Below are 20,026 nucleotides of genomic sequence, written 5' to 3'. Positions count from 1 at the left end.
CAGTAGATCACTAGAATTTTGTATTTGAACTTTCGAGTCTTTGCAGTTCTTAACTAGCATTAAACTTCACTCCAGAAACAAATTTCAATATTTCCTATTTGTTTGTCTAAAAACATATCTGTAACATTGGTGTTCGGCCCATTCACATTTATCCCTGTGATCCTTCCACGTGTTTATGACACCCAACATTCCCTCTGTATCCAACAAATAGGTCACATCCATTTTTTTCATTATGCGGCTCGCAACAAAGAGCTGATATTCATTTTTTGTGCTGCATTCGCTCAATATGAACAGAAAAAAGACCATATTCCGAGATGGGGAAAGTTCAAACCGCTGTGTATAATAGCTATTCTCTATAGCCAGTTGACAACAGCGGATACTGAACTCCACCCACTTTTTATGCCATTTTCTGTCCGACAGACAACAAGTCCCAAGATCCCACATGTTTGCCGGTTCATCACTTGATTCTAACTGTTAATTGAAGTATTGCTCGTATTCTGAGGATTGTGAGCACCTAGACGATAGGCAAAACTTCAAAACAGTAGCGTTACTTTCATTTTCTAATCTGCAGTTATTCTATTCGGTACATTCGTCCCAAAAAACAACATGAATTTTACATTCCGGGTGAGTTAAAAGTCGAGCAAGTTAGGTAGAGTGATTTAGTCTACTTTCAAAACCTAAAATTTCTTAATTATTGCTCAGATTAAAAAAAAAGTGCAGATTGTATCAACGCCCTCATTTAATTGAGCAGTTACTTATAACTCTATTTTCAGCATTTTTGTATTTTCATTCGTTTTATTTTTTTGTGTTTTCTTTAACAAAAAATTCATATTCTTAAAATTCTAAACACCAATACTCATAAACAATAGCATGTCTTTTTTCTACTTTAAAATTAAAAACCAATTACTCATTTTTTGTCATTCCGCAACATTTTGTGTATTAGTAGGTGTCATTCGTGCGTCCACAAAAACCGCTATTCGTAATTACCATCTTCAATATAAAATATTTATATTTTTTGGCCATTTTGCTCCTTTAGAATGTGTCATCATCATCCTATTCATAAAAGACTAGGTTAAGGGGCTGAAGATGAGGCCAAGAGCAAAAAAAGACTACATCATTCGAAAAAGGAACTATAAGGGCTAAGAACGCAATATGAAGGAAGTTATTGGAATATTCTAAATGAAACATGGCATATCAGAAGTGCGTGGGAATGTTTGGAGCAAGTGCAAAGTGATTAGTTTTGAAGTTTTGACTTATGTTAAATCAGTAAAAGAAAACTGAGGTTCCTAAGTAAAACAATGTGATCTTGGAAAGTCTATTGCATAGTTACATTTTCGAAAGTTTTCAATAAAGTGACAGGAGAAAAACGTGTTTTATCATACTTGTCAAAACCCGACCCTGGAAAATGTTGAAAGGCCAATGAACCCATTTTTTTCTATGTATTTTATTGAAATTCTTTTATTTTTCATTGAAAATGTGAACATTTTTGATGATTTTTTAGAATTGACTTTTCAGAGACCAAATTCAAAAAATTTTTAAAAAATACGAAAAAATTTGAAATTTGCTCATCTTGGCGTTTGCAAGATAAATTCACAAAATCCTCAAATTTTGAGTTGTCTTGTTTTCTAGATAGAACAGAAAACACATTTCTTATATGCTATGTGTTTTGGCAGACTGTCTAGTGCAAAAAACCAATGAGTTTCCTTCAAAACACAAAAACAGTTTTTTGGTTGAGATGTTACCAAATTAGGTCAATTCTCCGACCATTTTCTTTCCCCCCGAAAGGGAAACTCCCCAACTATTATAATTCTATACAAAAACGCCCCTGTCTTTTCCCATTCATTTTCCATTGGTAGTGCTCACGAGGATTCAGTTATGAAAACAGAAACAGAAAGGAAGTGGAGGGAAAAAGAAAAAAGTGCATGATTTTGTCCGGGGGAGGGGTCCTATTCTATGCCTCACAGTTGTTCTCTTTTTGGCTCAAAGATGCTCGATGCTTCTCACTTTTCTTTCTCTCTTTTATGTGTAAATTCGATTTCATATGAATTCGATGGATTCTTTATTCTCGAAACTTACCGATCAAAAAGTATGAAGTACACGTAGTCAGTGAACATTTGCTAAGCATTTTGAATTATTCCTGGTTATACAGAAATATACTGAATATTTTAAAAAAAACATGCCTTCGTTTATTAAAAGTTAAAAACAAAGAATTTCTTATACGGTAACTTTAAGTATGATAAGAACCAATTTTCTCTCTGGTTTCTGCACTGAAACATCAAACTAAATGCTATCTTCTTTTCTCCGTTTGTGAAACCAAAAACATAATCTAATTCCAAAAAGGATGCATCTGACATCTGAAACAACGTCAGAATGTGGAAAAAGAGAGAAGTTCAACGAACAAAATCTGAGTTTCTTTTGAGTTTTCAAAACTTGTCCTATCTTTTGTTTTCGCTGTCTCCCTTTTATTTCAAACCAATTTCAAGCTGGTCTCCTCCAAAAATATGTTTTCCAAAAACAAAAAAATTGAAATGAGACTTAATGTGGGTCTTGTTCTATAATTGAACACATCTCTCTATCCTCTTTCTTTAGACTCTTCTATGCAATTTTCTCTCATCTGAATCCCGTGATTTCATCGTCTAAATCGCCCCGTCTGGCAGCCTTTTGAAACATTATTTCATGTGCCTTTTCCCACCAAAATTATGTGCTAGAGAGCACAAAACCTTTCAATCAGTCCAAGTTCTCACGAGTCATCCGCATAGTAAAATCTCAGACGTAGATCAAAATTATAACACTTTTTATTATTCCTGGCACTGGTGTTTTGGGAACCCCACTAATTGAGGTGCTTATATTGTGTTTTATTTGTTTTCTCTTTCTCGATACGAAATCCCTTATGGAGATGTCTAGAAATGTTATAAACCGTAAAGCTAATACGCTCACTGTCTGTCTGTTATATTCATATAAAACAACCTAATGATATATTTCGCTCAAAACGTAAGTAGGTGTGACGTGTTTCTTGCTGGAGCATCTTCAAATTGTCTTGCACTTTTTTCCTAACTATCTTCCTAAAACATCACACTAATGACGTATCTGCACTTGACGTGAAAAATGTGAAGGAAAAAACTACATTCTTGCAACCTTTACCCTTGAATCCCACACCGGATGGGATTCATTTCACATTTCTGGTTGGTCGAACACGATTCATTTTTGGAAAAAAGTTTCAAGATACTTTCTTCTCAGAAACTTTTTGATCTCGGATTTCGACACCTTCTGACTGTGCATATGATTCAAAAAGTAATCCGATCCTCATTAATCCTTGCTTTAGCCTTTTTACTCGTGTTTTTTGCTCTCTTTACTTCTAATTAATTGTAAGAAGCAAAAAAAAAGTAGAAGATTCTCACAAGTCACATATCCAAATGACTTATTCAGTATTTGACTGTGACTTCTCGAATTACCGAGAACTTCCCAATTCTTAACACATTTTCTTCTTTTCAGCCAAGTGAAAACATGCTCAAAGCGTGTATGAATGCCACTAACCAGTGTGAGTGTCTGGCGATAGAATGCCCCATTGTTTATGGCAATTTGGAAGAGCAAAAAGAGGCATGTTATATGGAAAGTTGCTTCATCACAAAAAGAGCACTAGTGGACCCCACACTTTATAAGGTTGGTTACAAAACTAAGTTTCTATACTAGATATACTTTTGTATTATACAAACCATGTGATTACAGGTCACCGCCTTGTACCTCGTGATATTTCTAGTCGGAGTCATCGGTAACATCACAACATGTTTGGTCATGAAAAAGCATCCGCTGATGAAGACTCACGCAAGGTTAGTTACATAAAACTAGGGACTGAAAATAAGAGGTACGGTACCTTCAGCATGTATCTCATGAATTTGGCGGTTTCTGATCTTGTAACGTTGTTCGTCGGGTTGCCATTTGAAGTGTTAATGAATTGGCACCAGTACCCTTGGCCATTCCCAGACTACGTGTGTAATTTGAAAGCACTGATTGCAGAAACTACTAGGTGAGTTGAAAAATAGTGGGAAAAACTAATATAAGCAAAGAAAATGTTTCAGTTCGGTTTCTATTCTAACTATTCTCATATTTGCTATTGAGCGTTATGTTGCGGTTTGTCATCCGCTATTCCTTATGAAAGTTCAACCATTCAAGCGAAATGTGAGTTAACTAAAAAGGGGGTTCTGTTGGTTTAGCTGTTACAGATTTTATAAATTTCTTCTCAGACTAACCTTAATCTTTGAAATAACAAGAATCAGTCACACCCTTTGGTCCGGATATGACTTAAACATACATGCATTAACAATAAACTCAGAACATGTCTGAAAGTCAAAAGAACACATGTATATACTATAGATATCTTATAATCCACTCCTGTCAGATGACAGAAATGAGATATTTATAGATTCGTACAATAATCGGGTTTACATGGGTTTTCTCTGTGCTATGCGCAATGCCTTTCGCTATTCATCATCGAGCTGACTACATTATAAAGAGCTGGCCAGGAACTGATAACGGAATACCGGTAAGAACACAATAAAAAAGACAATTCAAGAAAAAAACTTTGAAAATTATAGGTGACATCGTCAAAATTGTGTATGGTGGCTGTAGTATTCGATCAAAAGTTGATGCCAACTTTTAAGGTGAGATTGGTGTTTCAACTTTGACCCTTTGACATTTCAACACCATTCAATAAAAAATTCATAGAAAATTTATTCTAATTTTAGGTGCTGTTTCACTTTTCTGCTATTGCGTTTTTTGCGATACCACTTCTGACAATTCTCATTCTTTACGCCAGGATTGCTTGCAAAGTAAGTCTAATAATTTGAATCCCTAGATAGAGAAAAAACATCTCCTAACTCGTGAAAAAACTCACCTGCTTCAATATTTCCAGGTATCAAGTAATCGAACAATCCAGCCAGGAGAACTAGATATCACTGAGGAGCTGCAAATGAGAATCAATGCAATTCTATGTATGTTGAGTGAAAAAATGATAAAAGATTAGAAGAAAAAAGAAATGAGAGGCAAGTGGAGCGGAAAATGAATGTGTGAGGCGAGTGAGACTAGGTGTACCTGGAGAGAGTACAAAATATTGTTTTCGTTCGGTTCGAAATATTCAAGTTATTGTATCGTATAGTCCATACGGTAGTCTTATTCTGGGAGGCTACTAGAAATGAAATCATTGAATGTTCAAATAACGAAAAGACTATTTAAAACACTTTATATCTCCATTTTCTTTTCATAATACTAGTGCCTGGTCATCCTCAGACCTCGTCCCCCCCCCCCCCCCCAACATAATCCTATTTCCGGTAGCATAAAATAAGATAGTTTGAGACTAATCGACCATGAATCGTTAAATTTTAAGACTCTTATTGCAGGTGCAATAGTTTCCGCCTTCTTCATCTGCTACCTTCCGTTTCAATGTCAACGTCTACTTTTTTTCTATTTAGATAACGAAGTCATCTTGCAATGGGTCAACCAGTATTTCTATTTTATTTCAGGTAAGTCAGAAAACATGGAATAGCGTGAAAAACCAGAATAGGAAACAATTTTTCAAAAAGAACGCTTTGGTTTTCGAAACGTTTTCTGTTTTGAATGACGTGGAAGAAGATTCAAAAACATGATAAAGCACAAACAGACTTTCACAACATTCAAAAAATGGCATCTCTACAAAATGTTCAATTTTTTAAGGATTTCTTTTCTACCTCGCCACCATTATCAACCCGATTGCCTACAACCTTGCGTCCAGTCGATTCCGGAGAGCTTTCAAGGATATCATATGTGAATACTATTGGAGAGGGAACTCCAATGGATATCCAAGAAGTTCATTCAGCAAATATAGTCTGTGAGTGATAAATAATACAATTATGTTCAAGAAGAAAATGAAATGAAATTGGGTAGACAGATTTGGCTTTGTCACGTAGATTGATGGAAATTTATAGTCGTTGTATGAACAAATTTCCGGTCTCCACTCATTTCTATCTTAATCTGAAATAGATCCGTTTGGGTAATAAGAATGAACTATATCTTTTCAGAGCTCACACACCTCTCCGCCAAGCAATGTCGAACCGTATCCCGATTTTGGACCCAAAAACTACCGCATGAAAACTTGTAACTTACGGAACAGATACCAATATTTTTCAAAACTCAACACATTATTTTGTCTTATTTGATATCATTTAGATTTCGATACGGGGGATTTGTATTTTATTTCATTCATTTTTTTACTTGGTCGAATAAAAAAGTGTAAAATTTCCTTCCTGCAAACAAAATTTGACGGTCCACTGAACTTCAGTCTCTTCAAGTTAACTACATACCAAAAAGTCAGTGGTTTATTCAGGAATTACTCAAGGAGGTGTATGGCTATATATATACAATTTTGGTGTTTTTTTGTTCAAATGATGTTTCTGAGTCTGTCAAACAAATATAAACAAAAAATATAATGCGTTGATTGAAAATAACAAAGCATGTTCTTATAATTGATCATGTGCATAAATTAGTTTCTTGTTTGTCCTATTTATAATTCCCTACCGATAGTATCATTTCTGTTCTGTTTAGTCCAGTATGTGCTAGTAAATCTGAAGATCATTCTAATCAACTTGACTAAATATTTTTAAAGTGTAACGTGAGTATTTTCTTGTGTGTTCCTTGCAAGATAACCAGGAAATAGTTATCTGTATCTTCATGTAATTTGAAACTCGGATAGTAGTGAATTTTTGTTCTTATTATGTTTTTTTTCCTTATTCCCATTGTTGCTCATTCAGAATCCAATTAGTCAGTTATCTTTCATCCTGTTGGTTTCTTATCTTCTCCCATCAATCCTTGGAATTTCATTTTTCTTTCATTTTTCTTTTCCGTCGCCTCCTTCCCGCCTCATTTCAAGATCCCACTCATCAAATTGTTGTGACGATTGGCTCCAAAGACCTCACCGATCTATCTTCTCTTCTTTTTTTTGCTTCTTCGACGTGCTTTTTTACCCTCACTGATGCCTACCAATATCAAAATATCCAAAGTGTCAGAGGCGGATGGCACGCGAAAGAGACTGACAGAAGAAAAAACCGAACAATTGGCACCGCCATCGCCATCAAAAAAAGAGTGAGAGAAAAGTGAAAAGAGCAACTGAACAGATTGAAGAAGCTGCAAAAAGTGTATTATATCCAATGAGTGTGTGTGTGCTTGTGTATGTGAGTGTCACATCTTTTCTCCTGTGCTCCACATTCCGCTTCTTCCGTCGTCAACCTCTCCCGTTGCTCTTTGCCTCCCGCGCGTCTCCCATCCCTTTCTCAACTTTTGTCCCCCCTGGGGGCGCTATCAACAATATCTATTCTTTACGTTCAAACTTTTGAGACTTTTCAAGCTACATGACCTGTGAGAAAATCTATCGACATAGTTCATGTGCAATGTTCCCATCCTTAGTCGGCACCTATGTCCTACTGTAGATTTTGTTCTGAAAAAGGAAGTCTTTGTAGACTCGACTTCAACACAATCTATAAATTTGGTAATAGGTACTATATACTACGGGAAGTCTATTTCTGCAATGATAACCGGCTAAATATCTTTACGAGCCGAGTTACGAGCTTTCAAACTTTTCATATGGTTAAGCATTTTCCCATGGAATTCCGAATCGGCTAATCTGACGCAATTTTTGTAGATTTTACGGATGTTAACAACTCCTTTAACATTGAAAAATCATAATAATGGCCTAGCATCTCCAAAAAGTTATTTTCCTACAGTTAGAACGGATGTGTCTGAAAAAAACAACCTTGCTATGAGGAAAAACTCCACATTCAAGAAACACTGAAAGTTTTTTCTCATGTCACAATACTAAATTAGACACTAGAAATCTGGTATCTCATGTGAAAATCTCTTCATCTTTGTTTCGTGAGCCAAATTTATGATTGCCAATAACCTAGACTCCGATTGCCCTCTATCCCTCTTCATCTTCTTCTCCTTCCATCAAACTTCTGCTATCAGATAAACTTCCCTCGTTTCGCATCTCATCCACATTTTTCTCTTTTTTCTTTATTCTGCACTTCATTGCATTTTTTGTGTGCCGTTTCGTGTCAAAGGCCAAAAACCTTTGGTTTATATGTTTCAAAAAGGTTTATTCAGGTAGTACACGAAAACGAAAAGTGGGAGGAGAGCGGGTAACAAAAACATCCGGAAATGGCGATTGTTGCGCAAGGCGTTTCGAAAGTTCTGACGACGTTTCAGAAAACGTTCAAAGGTATGTCAAACGTACTTTTTGAAAGGAGCCATGTGATTATATAAAGCGTGAAGAAGTATCTAAAAACTACTATAGACATGTTCTTCTTTATTCGTTTCATACGTTCGGTTTTAAATGGTGAGTTTACAGAGTAAATGATTCCGGAATCTAAAATTTTTATTATCTTTATGATCTGATCTTCTTCCGGAGTACATCAATTAAACTAGTCTCTCTCATTTCTTTCATAATCTTCGCTCATATATAATTACACTCTGTTTTGATGAGGGCCCACCGCACAAATTCCAATGCAGTAATACAACAACTGCCACCACCTTGTCTCGCCCAAATTTCCCGCAATTTCAGGACTACTTCCACTTATTATTCTCGTGATCTACACTCTTTTGGGAGCATGGATCTTCTGGATGATCGAAGGAGAAAACGAACGAGAGATGCTCGTCGAGCAGCAGAAAGAAAGAGATGAGCTCATTCGGGTATCGGAAACCAGTGAACAAATGAATTTTTCGTTTTTTTAGAGAACTGTGTATAAGATCAACCAGCTGCAAATCAAAAGACAGAGAAGATTAATGACTGCAGAGGAGGAATACAATAGAACTGCCAAGGTCTTGACAACTTTCCAAGAGACCTTGGGAATCGTGCCAGCTGATATGGACAAAGACATCCATTGGACTTTCCTGGGATCCATTTTCTACTGTATGACAGTATACACCACTATTGGTATGTTTTCTAATTGAGCTGTGTAAAGTTATCCGTAAACTTGCAGGTTACGGAAACATTGTTCCTGGTACTGGTTGGGGACGGTTCGCTACTATCCTATATGCATTCATTGGAATCCCACTCACAGTCCTCAGTTTGTACTGTCTTGGTAGCTTGTTTGCTAAAGGATGTAAAATTATTTGGAAGTTCTTCTTGAGATCCACCAGAGTTGTAAGCAAAGATCTTTCTAACAAGGTAAGTAGACACTGAATAGCCGAATACACTAATTACATTACTAATTATAAAGTTTTAGATCTCTGAAGCAGCCGATAACATTGAGGAAGGAACTACCGTAAGTTTCCAAAGTTTCCAATCACAACTTTAAAAAAAATAATTTCCTGTTAATTTCAGACTATCACACCCGCTCCTAATAATGATAGTGATGATGATGATCTGCTGTCGTTCCCAATTTCTGGACTCCTTCTCATCACCATCATCTGGGTGATTTTCTGCGCTGTCCTTTTCACTTTCCTGGAAGAATGGGACTTTGGAACTTCTATCTACTTTACATTGATTTCGTTCACCACTATCGGTTTCGGAGATATTCTTCCATCTGACTACGATTTCATGCCAATTGTTGGAATCTTGCTTCTCATTGGTCTATCTTTGGTTTCTACTGTGATGACTCTTATCCAACAACAGATTGAGGCTTTGGCATCGGTAAGTAACATGTTTGATGAATATTACCAAAAAAGTTGTTTCCAGGGAATGAAAGATAACATTGACCAAGAATATGCCCGTGCTCTCAACGAGGCTCGTGAAGAAGGAGAAGTCGATGAAGATGTTGATCCAGAGGAAGATCCAGAATCCAACAAAAAGTCGTTTGATGCTGTTGTTTCTAGAATGAACTGGTCGAAGAGAGGTCTCTACTACCTTCTTCCGGATAGTCAGAAAAAACAATTGGAACAACATTCTGAGAAGAAAATGGGAAGAAAGAGTATCAAGATTCAAACTGATAACGATCTTTTGGAGGTGAGTGGTTATTCGATTATTCACAACATTTCGAATACTTTAGAACAATGGTGTAGTAGAAATATAGTTGTTTGTCGTATATTCGTAAACATATCCATAATTAGTTATTCTTTTCACTTTTGGCACCAAATTAGTTGTAATTATGTTGTACAACACGACACTTGCAGACACTCATCCGCGAAGAAATTCTCAAGGCGGAGCTCAACAACGAAATGCACAAATTCGCGGCACCACGGTTTTCACAACAACCAAAACTTGTGTATTCGGATGTCCGTGAGAAAGAAGTTCCAATTGAAGTCGTCCGTGTTGAGCATATTAGTCATGGAGGAGAGGATTACCTCGAGCATGACATTTAAATCACCTTTGACTATTCTCCTGTCTGTCTTTACAGTTTTTATTTTAAACACTTCTCCGTTAATGTGTTTAGAATTCTTGATGTTGTCATTTTTCTCAGTACACTGCATTTTCATTTTTATTTTCATTTTCATTCACCGTTTCAGTCTTATTTCCCCCACTATATACTTGTTCAGCGCCTGGTCTAGTAGATAGTTTTCGATTAGTTGCAGGCATACATAAATCAACGAAAACATTCTCGTCTTCGAGAAAAAGCTTCGTCACGAATACCGCGTGCCACAAAACCTACACCAACTAAGAATCAACGAAGATTTCATAAATCCTGAAAATTTAACTTTGCCTTTCTTACTTACGATATTACTGCCTTTCTCATCTGCCGTTCTTTCTACTTTTCTTTCATTTTTTTACTCGATTCCTTTGTAATGAACATTTTCTATTTTCTTATCTTTTTATTGTGACGACTACATAGTAGTCTTGTTGACTAGAGATAAGGGTAAGTACAGACGCAGCAGGAGAAACAAAATGCCGATTGCTACAATGTCGGCGTTTATAACATTGTTTTCATATCCAAAATTAAAACACTTAACCTTTTTTAAGTTAATTTTATTTTCAAAATATATGTTTGACACTTTTTCTATTTTTTAATATTATTTCTTAATCTTGTCTATAGTTTCAAAATTTAGATGTCTCGTCTTCTTTCCGGAATAAAAGTTGTCGAGTTAGGTGGTCTTGCGCCCGTTCCACATTGTGGTATGTTACTGGCGGATTTTGGAGCTGATGTAACCGTTATTGACAAGGTAATTTGGCAGTTATGAATGTGTTTCTATTAAAAAAGTTTTAGAAAAGCCCAACTGTTGAACAACGCATGAATCGAGGCAAAACTATGAAGGAGTTTGATTTGAGAGAACCGGAGGATATTAAAAAAGTGAGTCACTCCTTCTTTTTCCAACCCAAAAACTATTTTTCGCAGGTCCGAGACCTCTGTCGTACCAGTGATGTGCTTCTAGATCCGTATAGACCTGGAACACTGGAGAAAATGGGGTTGGATCCGCTTTCCCTATGGGATGAAAACAAAGGTCTTATCATTTGTCGGATCAGTGGATATGGGCAAACAGGAAGAATGAAAAACGAAGCTGGTCATGATATCAACTATGTGGCATTGAGTGGTAAGTGGGAATATAATGGTTGATGTACTTAAAATCGAACTTGTCAAATTTCGGCCCGGCTCAGTCGGCCCTGCTTCAATAAAAGGTATATGTTTTCACCACAAGTTTTGAATTTAAAAAGTTACATTTAAAAAATCCGATTTCTTGATGTATAACTAGATTTTGATTGAATTATGTAGTATAGTCAAATATCCGGCTTTTTTGGGAAAATGTTCAAAAAGTTCAAAATTTCTATCAAACTTCAGTTATTTCTAACGCACGCCCGTGACAAGTTTGCTTAAAATCAAGAAATATCTTATGACATTATTTCATTCAAATTTTTATTCAGGTATGCTCCCTACCTTTGCTGGTGCCGAGGCTTCCCGTCCCTGGCCACCGGTGAATATGCTTGCTGACTTTGCTGGTGGTGGTTTGACAGCTGCATTTGGTATTGTATCCGCCATTCATGCAAGAACCCATAATGGTAAAAGCATATGCTCCAATTTGACCACATTAATTTTTTGGTTGCAGGTGGTAAAGGCTGTGTCCTTGATTGCTCTATGACCGAGGGAACTGCCTATTTGGCGTCGTTCGTTCAACATTATTATGACCAAACGCATCTGTTCACCGATAAATATGCAGCGTTTACTGGTGAATGCCCCATTTATAGGTATGGCTCTCATGGGAGGAATAAAGTCTCAACTTATTTGAAATGCATGTTTCCAGAACATACAAGACGAAAGATGGGAAGTTCATGGCAGTTGGTCCGTTGGAGCCAAAGTTCCATCAGAATATGTTTGAAGTATTGGGAGTAGATGGAGATGATCTGTTTACAAACCCAAAGAAGATAATAAAACTTCTGGAAGACACATTTATGACGAAAACACGCGATGAGTGGTCGAAAATATTTGAAGGTAAGCAAAGTCATCAATTTGACGATGTTACTATGTACATCATGAATACAAGAATATAAGAATATATGATTCTTTCTCAAAATAAATTGCTAGTCGTAGATGCAACGTTATTTGTATCATATTTCAGGCAAGGATTGTTGCGTGACTCCTGTCCTTGATATTCATGAAGTCGGCACGTACGGCCAACACGTCGACCGTCAAAATTTCACCAAAAGTGACAAGTTTGGCGGAACTTGGATTGCAAAACCTTCTCCCCGAGTACAAACGATGGAAGAGTTAACTGCGGCGCGGTCCAAGCTGTGAATTTGTAATCCGCTCTTTTTTTTCTTTTTTTCTCTCGCAAAATGTTTATTCTCAGCTTCTCTTGCTTTGTTTGTATAAAGAATTTTGAAAAAGTTGGATAAAATGTCTGGAGGGCGTTTGCGTAGGTGTCTGCTGAGAAGTTTAAGGAAATCTCGATGGAAAACATGACAAACACATGTTACCCCTGAATTAGAAAACATTTTTTTAAACTTTCGTTTCGAAAATGGTAATCCTTCTCGTTTTTCTCCCATTAATTCTCAATAATGGTCCATTTTGATCATTTCAGAAGTAGTTTTTTGAATCTCAACTGGGGTTTGTTTGTAGCACGGCCCCAGCCCCTCGACTACATTCTAAGCCGCCCAAACTAATTTCCGAGACCCTCTCATTCATTTCCATGTTTTAGAAGTGCGTGTGGAGCCTGCCAAAAAAGAAGCGCCCACGATTTTGGTAGTGCGTCGCGCAGGGGAGGGCCATTTTGTTTTGGCTCTTCTTTTCACAACGCATACATACACAAATTTGCCTCCGCCACCCCGACGAGTCCCGTCCCCGTCCGCCGAGTCGTTGAGGTCCCCCGTCACCCTCTTCTCTCCGAATATATTGATTCTTCCCGGCAGTTTCTTCTCCTTCTGCTTCTTCTTCTTCTTCTTCTTCTTCTTCTACTTCGCGGCAAGCATCTTCTTTTTCCATTTCTCTATGAACTGCGTAGTGGTTGGGCGGGAGGATGCGGCCAAACGCTGCAGCTGGAGAAACGAAAAGGGACCCCGCTATTTTCTTCTCTTTTTTTTCTTCGTCGATTGCCATTGGGTCCCGTTTCCTCCCGACGCCGTTTCTCCTGGTCTCTTACTACTCAGATATCTGAGACTCGTCGTCTTGAATACTCTCTCACCAGTTCCGATTTCGCGAGAGTTACGCTCCAAAGTCAGTTGTCGTGCGTTCTTCGTCAACTCGAGATGAAAGTTTTCCAATTGCTTCAGTACTTTTACCTAGTGAGATTTACATTGTTCTACTAGTCAAGATCACATCTCAAGGTTGTCTAGGTTTTCGAAAATTAACAGAACTTCTCGAAGGAATTGTTTTCTGTTGATCTTTTGTCGTTCACCACGTATATAACTTTTCAAAAAGATATGTTTCTTAAAAAAAAGTAAATATAGACATCCCACACAATCTTTTCTTTTATCAAAACACAAAGAGAAAAATATTGTCTATTCCATATACATTCTTCTCTTTCTTCTTTTCCACCACCTCCTTCACATATTTTATTTTCTCCCAGATTGACAAAAAAAGAGCATAAAAACCTTCTTTTCCCCTTCAATAGAAAGTCTTTCTTTTTCAATTCAATTTTCTCTAGCTTTCCCTTTCCCTCTCATCCTACTCCTTTTGGTACTCTTTTTTTCCCATTTCCACTTTTTTCCAACGGACAAAAAGAGAAGTTCAAGTTCATAGAAAGTTTGACGAAAATTGAAGGGTGAAATTTAACAAAAATTGTGCAATGCCTACTGTTTGTGCTTTTGCTCCCCTCTCCTTACCTCCCTCTCTCTATTTGCTAAGTAAGCCGAGCTGCTTCTCAAGACACAGTGAAAATTCGACCAAAGGCATTTCTAAAAACTGCACCAAAATTTGCGAAATTAGTTGTCAGTTGGGTTGACTCCTCCGGCTCCGAAAACGCAAGCAGTTCATTCTCCTTTTTTTCCCTCCTCTTTTAAATTCAAAATGCTGGGCCCTGGGCTTTCCTCTCTTTTTTGCCTTTTTTTGAGCAAGCTCACCCTGTTTTCTCTTTCTATTCCGCAGATGGTGGATTGCATGCTTCCCTTCTTTTCGATTTGAACAGACCACCTTCCCACCCAGTTTATCTTTTGTCAACATTTTTTGTCAAAAAAAACGATTTTTGAGTAGGAAGTCTAATATGCAAATCGGTATCATGTGGCTTTTACGCTTTTGCTCAGTGTTTTTGTTCTGAATTTTCGTTTTTACCTTTTTCTCAACAATTTGCTTATTTTTCAATATTAGAACATTCCAGAATGGTCGACTTGAAGCAACAACTCCAATGGATTGACTACTTGGGTGTGGTTGCTGTGTGGCTCTGCTTCTTCGGCACCATTTTGGTGATCGCAGTGACTTGCATCCTCTGGTGCTGCGTCAGTAAAGAGGACGATCCGACAGTGTTTGCCAAGGTTTGTTATATAAAAAAATTGCATTTCTTTTTGCTTTTCGTCTCGAGCTGTCTATACTCTCTTGGTAAAAGAAAGATCAGTGACGTAGGCGCACTCTGAAGAGACCTCACATCTCTAGGGACTAAGAATTTTTTCAATTCAAAAAAGAAAGTAAAGCGTTGAAGATATAAACAATATTCCTGTCAGAACAGCTGTTTAAAAGAAATGACCACGTCGTAATAAATATGTTCTCCCAGCTCGTTTCCTTCTCTCTAGATCCATCTTTATTCTTCACTAAATAAAAATGAAATGCACACTATAGAATGACGTCAATTGGTATACATAAAGAGTGTGCGAGATTAAGAGAGCGCTAGGATACTCTTTATTTCGTATGTAATTTGTTTGGAGAGGGAAAGAGGAAAATGAATGAAGCCGCCTCTCGATGCGCAATGTAAAGAATATACCGGGTCAGAGTTGAACAACAGGAACAATCACTAATTGTTTAGATGAATAAATAGAAATATTTGAAAGAATCTTATAAAAAGATAAAATTCCAAATAATAGTAACAATAATAATAATTTTCAGTACGGATTCGGACCAACACCACGCGTTCCATCTCAAAGGTTGGCTGCTCAGGAGGCTAAAGCTGAATAGCTTTGCCTCACCTCTTCTCTACCATGCTAACACTGATTTACCCACCTTCTGTTCGACTAGATTTCTTTCTCACTCTACAATAGTTATAACCCAATAACTTATATTTTTTGGTAGGTCATGGTGAGCAGTTTGAAGTTTAAACGCCCTCATATGCAGAAAATTTTGGTCTTCCTGGTGAAAATGGCTTTTATACTTGAAACAGTTCAACTTTGGTTTCTAACATGTTTGATTGAGTTTCTGATTCTTCAAACAACATTGAAAAGCCAAATAATTAATTAAATGATTTCAGATCCAAGTTGGAGGTGGAAAAAGATTTCTAAATCAAATTCAACATCAACATCATCGAAATTGGTTCAAGTCGATCGCCTTCTCTCCTCATTCCCTTTTTATTTTACAATTGAAAATACATTTTCCATCTCTTCAAACTTTATTTCTAATTCTCAATACATTTATAGTGTTTCAAGACTCTTTCCCTATTCCTCCCACTCTTTTCTTTTTGAAAATGAATACATAGTCTTGCTGGTTCACTTTACTTTCGTCTTCTTCGTCTTTTTTTGCTTTTTGGAAATAATAAAGTCGCCAACAGAAATGAAAAGGGATTCGAAACAAAAGGATGTTTCGTCACTCTTGGGGAGGGGACAAAGTATCCATGGCTACTCGAAAAAAGGGAAAAAACGGTTGTTAGGGGAAAAGGATGGCAGGGCACGGGATGAGAGGATTTTAGGGGCATACTCATTCAGTATATTCGGAACCAAAAATGTCGAGAAGGACCAGAGGCGCTAGAGATACTGCAAAGGATATTATTTTGGGATTAGCGTGAGTTTTTGTATATTTTTCAGTAAAGTCGGCCAAAATGTTATCATATTTTTCCTTTCTTAGTTGAAAATATCCAACTTCGAGAGTGTGCCATAGTGGATCAATTTTTGCCCACAAAGTAAATTTTTATGGATCAGATTAAAAATAGATCTCAATTTTTGTAGTTATCAACTTTTCTGTACCGGCACTTCCTAGAGATTTGTAGTAATTTCAAGTAGACTGCTCAAAAACAGCAACTGAAATGAATCAATTCGAGGAAGAAATTATTTTGTCGAGATGTAACTGGCTAGGGAGCGTCCGTACAAAAAAGTTCCCAAGTACAAAATTGGAGTTTCACTCTATTTGTGTGACAGTTAGTTTTACCATGACGCGCTCTCAAAGTTGGTGCTTTCAACTGAATAAGACAAAATATGATATGTTTTTGGCCGGTACTGTAGATCGAGCAATATCTATGAGTTTTGTCTTCAAGCCTTCTTGCTCAACTATTAAAACAAAACCGGGCACGAATTATTGAAAACATAAAATTGTTTCTAGACAGCTTCAAGTATCCAAATGATTACAGACCATCTGGACAAGGACCCAAGGCACCCAAAGAGGGACATGCTATTACTCCAAAGGTATACAAACGCATTTCCTATTCTGTCATGCATCCCATTCCGTAAAATCAATATTTTCCTAACCATTTTTGTCCGAACATTCAGATTCGTTCAAGTTCTTACGATACACCAGTTGTAACACGACGCGTTGTCAGGAAAGCGCAAGTAATTGCAGTGAAACGTTTTGTTTTTGAGTGTGCAACTATCCTTATCTACCCGTTTTCTCTGAAATCAACTTTCCCATTTCCTATTTGATAGTTTTTTCCGAATGCAACCTGATATCCTGACAATCCCTTGAAATTTTATATTGTACCTGTTTTTTTCTATAATTCAGACACCTGAAAGACCACCAAGAACAGGTGATGATGGAGCACTTATTCGTCTTCAAAGTCAGCTGGCACAAATGCAACAACAAAATCGAGATTTGGCGACGGCGGAGAAGGTACATTGAGTAGAAGAAGAGTGTAGATGTTATGAATTACCCTTTTCGGTGTACTGAAAGTTCCTCAAAACATATTTTGTATTGTGGATTTAATGAAATATCTTTTTGTAGGCTGCTAGAAAACGTTTGGAGCAGAACCAAGACGCTCTTACAAGACGACTTCAAAATAATGAGTCCTCCGGCGTGCAATCGAGAGATTTTGATGATGTTCGACGACAAATGAATGGAATGGATGCTAAGGTAAAAAAGGAGAAAAAAACCATCCCACTAAAGATATAATTCAGCTCATGATTATGAATAACGATATTGCTGGCTTACGTACTTCGATGGACCGTCAAGTGACTGACTTGATGCATATCAACAGTGAGATGAAGAGTAGACCTGTTGTAGACCCATCAGTAAGGCTCAACTTGAAAATTTAATAAGTGACAGAAGATATTCAGAAAATATCCAACGCTACTTCTCAATTGGACTCGAAACTTAGAGATATGCACAATCAGGTTATGGATCTTCAGAAAAATTTGAGTCGGGAACAGCGAGACCGCGAGAAGGATAGTAAGACTGCTGGCGATGGGTTAGTTGAACGAAATTCCAAGACATCAAAATGCAAATAACTGTATATTTTAGAATTCAACGTCTACAAGACATGATTCGTCAACAGGACCTCGCACGTCAGGATATAATGGCTAATCTGTCTAAAAAGGGGGATGTCGATAAGGTTTGGTGAAATGCGTTATTCAGATAAAATGAAACAAATATTTAGGAAAAACTAAATGAAGAAACTAGAAGATTGAACGATAAGATCAATCTGATTACTGCTGAAGTTACACGGAAAATGACGGAAAACCAACAAAAGACAAAAGATGATTTAACGTCGAGAATTGCCGTTTTGGAAAATGTAAGAAGCTTGTTTAACACACAGAAGTTGTTGTTTTATTTCAATTTCAGATGATCCGCGCACAATCTGAGAGAATAGTTACAAATGAAAATGAGATGCGTCATAGTTACGAAGCAAAACTTGCAGACCTCACTGGACAACTCGAAGTGGCAATGAAGCAGATTACTGTAGTAGAATTTTAAATTAAACATACTAAGAATTAATTTTCAGAGTGAGAAAGCAAAGCAGAAAGAACGATTCCAAAAAGTGAATGAGGCGTTGGCGGCTCTAGAGCATCACCTAGAGCTTGGAAATAACAAGATAGATAAATTGATGAACTCGGAAATCCAAGCAAGGTAAGTTCGTCTAAAAGAAAACAAATTTTAAAAACTATGACAAATTAAGAAAGCTTCATGAAAAAGGGTTGCTTGCCAAAATGACGGATATTGAGGAAAGAGTCAATAATTATGTTGGAGGAATGAACAAATCGATTGATGAGATGAAAAATGGAAAGAATAATGTCCAGATGCCAGCTCTCGATACTGATGCAGTATGTATCACCATAGTTTTACTTTAAATTTGCTTATTTTCAGCTCCGACGTGAAATGGAGGCAATTGCAGCCGATAAGAATAAACTGAGTATGGAAGGTCTGCTGAAGTTAGAAGAGAAAATGAGTAGGGTTCAACAAGGTAAGTCACTGACTCACTGTTTGTTCTGAACATGAATAACTGTTAAAATCAGGATTCTATCATGATCGAAAAGAGATGAATACACGGTTGACCGATCTGGGTGATGGAGAACACGTTAATAAGTGAGGCTAAACAATTTTAAGTCCAGTATCTGAAAAATGATACTTTAGAATCCGAGCTCAACTAAACAAGATGGACGCATTGCAAGAAGATATGGAAAAAGCGCAGGATAGGATTCGAGACAAAGTGGAGAGACAAATTCCACAGGATGTAAGTGAAATGCGGCAGGTTTTTGCAAGTAAAAGGGAATTTTCAGTTGAACGAGTTGTCAGCCAAAGCCGATAATATCAAGCACCAGTTGAATACCAGAATTGACAATGAAGAGGAAGAGAGGTATGACTCTTGTGTGTCAATTAAAACCTATTACTTTTTTGAAGATATTTGGCAATCAAAGAACTGCAAGAAGCATTCACAACACTGCAACAAACACAATATAGTGGTGGTAAAACCGCTGCGTCTTCGGACCAACAGGTATTAGTGAGCTCATTTGGAAAGTTTGTTTAGTATTGAGATTCTAGATGAAACGAGATGTGGATGAGTGCAAGATTGCAATCAAGAAATTAGCGGAATCGGTTACTACTGTCAAGAATGTATTGGATAAAAAGATTACCGATGAAACTAAGAGGGTTAGTTTTCCCAGTTAATGCTGAATAGTGTAAACGGATTTCAGAGGGAAGACGACGTCAGTTCGTTGCGTCGGCAGATGAATTGAAAGGCATAAATTGGATTGTCCTAATTATCCTATAGTAATTTAATTCTTTAATGAAAAAAACATCGTATATTTCACTCGCTCATTAGTTTGACCTGTTGTAAATGAATTTAAGTATATTATCGTTTTTTTTTTCAATGCATTCAATGAATTCAAGGAGTTTAGTTTTCTGTCTCTCACTCAATATTTTGTTGCTAATCAGCCAACTAGCATGATTTCCAATTAGAACCAAAATCAACTGCTTTTCCACAGTGTTCATCTCGAAATAATTACTGTAAACAACACTATAAGAGGTCTTGGCAACTTTATGGGAGCACATGAAACCAGCGATGAGTATTCTTTCCATGA

General features: G+C 37.0%; 5 protein-coding genes across 5 annotated transcripts; all 5 read left to right on the top strand.

Annotated features, from left to right (window-relative positions):
- Nucleotides 1–3,504: 3,504 nt before the first annotated feature.
- GCK72_025080 (uncharacterized protein) lies at nucleotides 3,505–6,120 on the top strand (the record flags this gene model as incomplete). Its single annotated transcript, XM_003094460.2, has 11 exons — nucleotides 3,505–3,660; nucleotides 3,727–3,827; nucleotides 3,878–4,024; nucleotides 4,077–4,176; nucleotides 4,421–4,540; nucleotides 4,593–4,658; nucleotides 4,743–4,826; nucleotides 4,910–4,988; nucleotides 5,394–5,516; nucleotides 5,707–5,860; nucleotides 6,051–6,120. The coding sequence occupies 11 exons, from the start codon at nucleotides 3,505–3,507 to the stop codon at nucleotides 6,118–6,120; spliced, it is 1,200 nt and encodes a 399-aa protein (XP_003094508.2).
- Nucleotides 6,121–8,181: 2,061 nt separating this feature from the next.
- On the top strand, nucleotides 8,182–10,323 carry GCK72_025079 (uncharacterized protein; the record flags this gene model as incomplete). The annotated part of the gene is made up of 8 exons (XM_053736184.1): nucleotides 8,182–8,242; nucleotides 8,585–8,712; nucleotides 8,755–8,956; nucleotides 9,003–9,190; nucleotides 9,249–9,287; nucleotides 9,347–9,655; nucleotides 9,701–9,967; nucleotides 10,135–10,323. The coding sequence occupies 8 exons, from the start codon at nucleotides 8,182–8,184 to the stop codon at nucleotides 10,321–10,323; spliced, it is 1,383 nt and encodes a 460-aa protein (XP_053579750.1).
- A 681-nt stretch (nucleotides 10,324–11,004) lies between these two features.
- Nucleotides 11,005–12,683, top strand: GCK72_025078 (uncharacterized protein; the record flags this gene model as incomplete). Its single annotated transcript, XM_053736183.1, has 7 exons — nucleotides 11,005–11,118; nucleotides 11,163–11,246; nucleotides 11,292–11,487; nucleotides 11,816–11,950; nucleotides 11,998–12,136; nucleotides 12,193–12,380; nucleotides 12,508–12,683. The coding sequence occupies 7 exons, from the start codon at nucleotides 11,005–11,007 to the stop codon at nucleotides 12,681–12,683; spliced, it is 1,032 nt and encodes a 343-aa protein (XP_053579749.1).
- A 2,018-nt stretch (nucleotides 12,684–14,701) lies between these two features.
- On the top strand, nucleotides 14,702–15,488 carry GCK72_025077 (uncharacterized protein; the record flags this gene model as incomplete). Its single annotated transcript, XM_003094466.2, has 2 exons — nucleotides 14,702–14,854; nucleotides 15,420–15,488. 2 exons carry the CDS (start codon nucleotides 14,702–14,704, stop codon nucleotides 15,486–15,488), a joined length of 222 nt encoding a protein of 73 aa, XP_003094514.1.
- Nucleotides 15,489–16,245: 757 nt separating this feature from the next.
- GCK72_025076 (uncharacterized protein) lies at nucleotides 16,246–19,681 on the top strand (the record flags this gene model as incomplete). Its single annotated transcript, XM_003094448.2, has 18 exons — nucleotides 16,246–16,304; nucleotides 16,867–16,921; nucleotides 17,235–17,342; nucleotides 17,454–17,582; nucleotides 17,627–17,740; nucleotides 17,786–17,916; nucleotides 17,970–18,060; nucleotides 18,106–18,240; nucleotides 18,291–18,407; nucleotides 18,451–18,575; nucleotides 18,625–18,769; nucleotides 18,813–18,909; nucleotides 18,962–19,031; nucleotides 19,080–19,179; nucleotides 19,226–19,302; nucleotides 19,347–19,440; nucleotides 19,488–19,595; nucleotides 19,640–19,681. The coding sequence occupies 18 exons, from the start codon at nucleotides 16,246–16,248 to the stop codon at nucleotides 19,679–19,681; spliced, it is 1,797 nt and encodes a 598-aa protein (XP_003094496.2).
- Between the last annotated feature and the right edge of the window lie 345 nt (nucleotides 19,682–20,026).

Source organism: Caenorhabditis remanei, chromosome X (genome assembly GCF_010183535.1).
Source record: "Caenorhabditis remanei strain PX506 chromosome X, whole genome shotgun sequence".
Taxonomy (NCBI): Eukaryota; Metazoa; Nematoda; class Chromadorea; order Rhabditida; family Rhabditidae; genus Caenorhabditis; species Caenorhabditis remanei.
This window is presented reverse-complemented; position numbering and strand designations above follow the sequence as displayed.